General features: G+C 47.1%; 1 protein-coding gene across 1 annotated transcript; it reads left to right on the top strand.

Moving 5' to 3' along the window:
• Nucleotides 1–3,258: 3,258 nt before the first annotated feature.
• Nucleotides 3,259–4,815, top strand: LOC109765596 (uncharacterized). Its single transcript, XM_020324386.4, has 2 exons — nt 3,259–3,663; nt 4,326–4,815. Exons 1-2 carry the CDS (start codon nt 3,371–3,373, stop codon nt 4,459–4,461), a joined length of 429 nt encoding a protein of 142 aa, XP_020179975.1. The 5' UTR covers nt 3,259–3,370; the 3' UTR covers nt 4,462–4,815.
• Nucleotides 4,816–5,888: the final 1,073 nt, after the last annotated feature.

Genomic DNA, 5,888 nt, shown 5'->3' with positions numbered 1-5,888 from the left:
GCCATGCATATGTGGTGGATGTCGGCCTTTGCCAATGGGAGGGCTTATGCTGAGTTTATAGATGTCTTTTGGTGTCCTTTTTGCGTTTGTGTCCTGCTCAGGAAGACGAGGTGACAGCGGCTCCCTGAAGATGGAATAAATTTCTTCCCGCCCAGTGCCCGCCCCGCTGGTGCATTTAGCGTCATTAGAGGGCATGTGGAGATCAGAGTTTGTATTCGGCGGATCTAGTTTTCGTTCGTCTAAGTTGGTATGCCTACAGGTTGGATAATTTTGATATACACTTCTCTTTATCGGTGATGATTTCTGTTCTGGCGTGCTGTGCTGGTCCTTTGGTGTCTTAGCACGACGACTTCTCGGCTGTCTAATACAATAATACTTGCCCAGCTTCTGTAAGGGAGAGGTGATGACAACGGCGCGCCTTCGGCTCGCTCCAATGCTTGTAGTCGTCGCTAGGTGGTCTGCGAACCTAAATGTAATTTTTGTTATTTCTGGTGTTCTTTGTACGGCCATGGTAATGGATGAATACGGTTTAAAGTTTTTTTTAGAAAAAAAAGGTAGAAAGCTGGGGCAGGGAGGGAATTATGAGCAGTATGCCTGAAGAGAGAGGGGTGAATCAACTATTTACTGAAGAATTTACCAAAAAAAGTACTGTATGAACATTGCGTTTCCAACTGAGTTTTTGCAGAGTGCCAGGTGTTGGAGACCTATATGCACACGCAAAGTTCGAGAATTCCCAATGATTTTTAGTGGTGCTTTCACGCCTGGGTAGGTAGTACTACTAGTAGCAAGAACGGTAACACTCGCACACTAGAACTCCTCCCCCCGGTCCACGTTGACGGCTGCGAAAGCTGCGGTGTCGCGGTAACTTGTTGCGGCGCACCATGTTCTTACCATCACCATGCCTCCATGCCTCGGAGACATCTAAGATCTGGCGTTGCCACGCGTCTGAGGATCTTTTGGGGGCGCGCGACGAGTCGACCGATGCGACGGAATGATTGGAGACCGGAGGAGACGTCAATTTGTCGCGACGGCGACAGCTTGGCGTGTTCCCCGTCCCCGCCAGCTCATCCACCTGGAGGGACGGTGGCTCGTCGTGCCGTCTCGCCTCTGGCTGTTTCCCGGCGCTGCCGATCGATCGCGGCCTGTGCGCCAGCTGCGTGCCGCACCCCGGACACGAACAGGGGAGGGAAGCTCGGAGGTTCTTCAGTTCCTTTTCCCCGGGTCGATCGGCCGCTCTCCATCGCCCAAGGAAAACGAAGCCTCCTGAGTTTTTAGCCGTTGAGTTGAATCATCTCTGTAAATTGGATCATCTCTATTCTTTTTAATGAACTGCAGGATCACCTTGCCTTCGCGATGACTTTTTTCAACAAAGAAGAAGCAATGGTCTAAATTTTGACTTTATGTTTGAAAAATCAGATTATAATGTAAATAAGTCATGCAACACCGAAATAGGAGGAGTGTGTTTGGTAATCTAACACCGAGCCCATGCTCATTTGCTCTCTATAAAAAAAAAGTAAATTCAAATAAAATAGTACATAAATTTTAAAACTAAAAAAATTGCAACGACGATGCTCGAGTGCGCTAGGTGCGTGCAAAATTTTGTGGTGGAATGACATTCGAGGAGCTCTTAAAAATAGGGGTCTAAACAGTGCTCTTTTTGGAAGTTTCTTTGATAGACAAATTTTTTTGTTTGCCCAGAGCTCCTCGGATGTCAATTTTACCATGAACTTTGTGCACCCACCTAGCGCACTCAAGCATCTTCGATGCCAAAAAAATCACCTTGTTTTGAATTTATTTGCTATTTTTCACGCTGCTTTCTAGTGGAATGATGTGCATAACTCTAGTACAATATTCAGTTTGACATAATTCCCAATTTTTTTTATCAAAAGCATATGATCGGGTGGTACAAACATGTAAATATTACTGGACTAAATGGTATAATCATGATCATGTAAAATGCAACTAAAATAACCATCGGTGTATTCATGAATCGGCCTAGGCATAGTCTTTTCCGAATGGACAAAAGATGTAGGGGTATTAAGGTCGAGACGTCTTTCAATCATGTAAGACGTTATATTCGACGGCGTTGGGAGATAGTAGAGGGTGGTCACCGCAACAATGAAGGGAGACAACGAGAAAGATTCTAGTGCTACCACCACTTTGGAGCGTTGCTCGAATCTAAATCACGATAACATGTATAAAAGGTTGTAAAGCATAATTCGTTAAAAAAGGGAACAAAGTGAGTTGACAAGAGGTTTATACCAATGTAAATTTGATCTACACACAGAGAAACAAGAAGCAACGAAGATATCACTATATATGAATAATGTCCGACATGTTCTCTTTTGTGCTTTTATGTTGCGTAACACTATTCCCAGCGGGATCTTTGTGCCGTTTCTATGTGTAGATTAATTTTACATTTAACTTCTTGTAGCATTATAAAACTATATCTCATGTCGACACACATTATTGTTTCTATTTTTCTATAACTTCCTAGTGGTATATCATGTAGCCTTCTTCCCCGCTTCCGAAATATAAACCATATTTATTTTAATAGTCAAATGCTTTTATGTTTGATCACGTTTATAGAAAGAAAACATAAAATTTAGATTACAAACTACCCCGCCAAAAAAAAATCTAGATTACGAGCTAAGCAAAAAAGATATGTAAATATATTGCGTGATGAGTATAACGGCACTGATTTGGCAGTGTAGATATTTTTCTCTATATGCACTTGATCAAACATAGTTAAACTGAACTTTAAGAAGAAAAAAACACGGGTGAGTTTTTTTTTTTGCGAGGTACTCGTGTCCAGCAGCGGAAGCCACTGTAGAAAAGGCGGAGAAGAGTGGTGGTATCCGAGAGCAAAAATGTGCATTTCATACTGACAGCCGAGGAGAAGGAGGAGGAGGAGGAGGAAGACGGTTGATGCTACCAAAGAAAGAGTGGCAAAGGCCAAAGGGACAGCAAGTGAAACGGAATCCAGCAAAAGCGGTTGCGAGCTCCGTGTGCGCATAGCCAAATGCTCCTGGAAAAAACCGGAAAGGTTCCATTCACAAAATGGCATCGGAGCCATAAATTCGGAGAGAGAAATGCCTGAGGCCGGGGGCCGACGGCCCCACGCCCATGAAGTCAGAATCGCATCACTGACGAGGAGGGAGGGAGGGAAAAGTATCCCCCGCAGATTCCGATGGACGGCCCGGATCCCCCGATTCCCTCCCACCCCGCCGCCCCTCCTTAACTACCCCCGCCCTCCCTCCTCCTCCCTCCCTCCTCACCTCGCCACTCGCCATCCCCCACTCCCTCTCAGCTCGGCCCTCTCCGACTCCGTCCGTCCGGCCGGCCGGTGGAACCTAGGCGGAGAGGGGCGATGACGACGCTGGGGAAGAGGCACCGGAACAGCAGCTCGATGCGGCGGACCACGAGCATGTCGGGCTTCGCGGTGCCGCCGGAGGAGGAGGCGGGTGCGGGGCGCCCGCCCACGCGGGCGGCCAGGGGCGCCTCGGCGGCGCCGGCGCAGACGGAGTGGGGCGCCGCCTCGGCCGCCTTCCAGAGGCGCCACTCGGGGGACTTCAACGCCGCCGTGGAGACGGCCGCCTTCCTCAAGGCCTGCGGCCTCTGCTGCCGCCGCCTCGGCCCCGGCCGCGACACCTTCATATACATGTAAGCCTCGAGCCTGCCGTCGTTTGGTTTTCTCTCCGACTTCGTTATCTTCCGTGAAAATACTGCATAATCATTTTGCTGCCATGAGACGTGAAAGATCGAACTTTTTTTCTTCCCTAGAGCAGTTTTGCTTTGTTTTACGTACGTAGCAGATTTGATTCGTTCACGCTGATCTTTGGTATTCGAGGTTGATGGTTAATCTAATCTTGCCCTTCTTATCCCGGCTCTATGTTTTTAGAGAAATTATTTTGTGACTTGGGGCTTTAATTTGGTTGACGAAACGAACACCGGCTTGATCTGATGGCCTCCTGTTTTTGGCAGAGCAACAATCAAATGCAACAAAACAATCGATTGGTTTTAGTCGTTGCATTTCTCTTCTCCCCACCTTTGGAGGGGAAGAAGGAATCAATTTGTGTGTGTGTGATGACAAGAACACTAAAAAACAATGAGTTGTTTCTCTTTCGTCCAGCGGTGCACTCTGTAACAACCTCTGCATCATTCATAGGATGTTGAGTGGGTCTCCCACCTCCAATAATACCACTCACTCACAGACCACAGATCTGCATTTCTTGTCCTGGCAGACAGATTGCTGATTAATTGATGGAACATGCCATCTACAACCAATGATCACCGAGCTTAATATTTCTTGTTGCGTTGTGCAGGGGCGAGGTGGCCTTCTGCAGCATGGAGTGCAGGCAGCAGCAGATGAACCTGGACGAGCTCAAGGAGAAGAAGTGCTTCCCGGCGACCGGCAGCGGCGGCTCCGACGGCACCAGCGGCACCGTGGCCGCCGCCTAGCATCGACCGATCGAGCTAAAACAACAGAAAATCGTTGGCGCCCTCTACCAGGGAACCAAACCCGTTAATTAGTTTCTGTCAGCATATGTGCATGATATATATCCTATGTCGTGTTATTGTGTATATTGCTGGCTCAGGTTGTGAGCCAGGATTAATGGAAGGGGATGTAGAGATTGGAATTGGGGCTAGGTGAAAAGCTTGCAGGTGGCTTCGGCGCACCTGTTCTCAGGTGTGCCGAGCACAAGGGGGGATATTTTGTATCCTGGTGCAGAATTAGGTCATGAGATTTGGAGCTAGTACTGTTAATTTTTTCCAAAATGAATCAAGAACTTGAGCTCTCCAAGTTGTCTGAAAGTCTGTCCCCTTCTTGGACTTTTGAAATGTTGTTTGTGTTCTGTAGAATCTTGACAGAGTAGATATTTCCACAAAGCCTTTTTTTTACCGTTCCACCAGGAGTTTCACCATTAACCTTGGCGATTGACTGATTGGTCGATCGACCACTCATCACATGGTGCTCAAATATTCCTTGCATTGTTATAAACAGGCTGGTTGTATGTGCAGCATGACACTGACATGTGGGGTGATTATGTTAACCGGTTTTATTATTGACCTTGACTAAGCCACATGCTCTGCAAATTATTTGGCACTTGGTTGTAATTGGATCAAGATCCGCCCATTGATCTGTCCTGCATCTGCCTGCATGAAGCAACAACATGTTAGCAGAATCTCACAGGTAGTACTACTACCTACTAGTGGCTTACTAAATCTGGTGGTGCTTGCTCAGAGCCCAGCTGCTAAATCCAGATGGGATCCCAATTTGCAGGTTTTGGTAAACCCCAAAACCTGTGACAGCCGCCCGATTAAACTATACTGCTATTGCAGCACATTCACTTGGGCATAGTGCAGCATTTTGCAGGATCTGATGCTTGCGGCAGCGATGAAAACGTATCCAGCAGAGGAGATCTCACCGCCGTCTGAGTAACATGAGAGCCTCCCCTGGTTGGTTCAATGGAGTGCAAAGCAAGTTGCTTGCTTGCGCGATGGTGGAGCGCAAAGCAACAAAATGGCCCCTCCTTTGGAGAAATCGATCGCTGTCCCGTGAATACTGTTAGAGCGGCGGGTGCTTCCAAACCGTGCTGCAGTGGTGATGACGCCGACGGCGATCGACAGTGAATGAAAACGAAGCACCCAACGCAGGTGAAGGAAACAAACTAGGTGCGGTCATGGTGCTCCTCTTTCCAGTGGATTCGTACGACTCCTATGCTGTAAAAAAAGTCAGTAATTGTACATCTAAGTGACACAATCAAACTATGAGTAGAAAGAAAAAGAAAAGATAAAAAAAATGTTTGCACGAATCTCCGTGTAGAATGAATGACATAGGATTTAGATGTGAAATATTAGGGCACATCTAGATGTGCTTTAGGAAA

Source organism: Aegilops tauschii, chromosome 7 (genome assembly GCF_002575655.3).
Source record: "Aegilops tauschii subsp. strangulata cultivar AL8/78 chromosome 7, Aet v6.0, whole genome shotgun sequence".
NCBI classification, from domain to species: Eukaryota; Viridiplantae; Streptophyta; class Magnoliopsida; order Poales; family Poaceae; genus Aegilops; species Aegilops tauschii.
The sequence above is the reverse complement of the archived record's forward strand: the minus strand, read 5'-3'. Positions and strand labels throughout refer to the sequence as shown.

What these genes read in the sequence shown, in the direction of transcription:
- LOC109765596 (XM_020324386.4), top strand. Translation starts at nt 3,371, where the DNA reads ATGACGACGCTGGGGAAGAGGCACCGGAACAGCAGCTCGATGCGGCGG. An exon ending in CGCGACACCTTCATATACAT is followed by an intron (nt 3,664 to 4,325) that starts GTAAGCCTCGAG and finishes TGCGTTGTGCAG; the next exon opens with GGGCGAGGTGGCCTTCTGCA.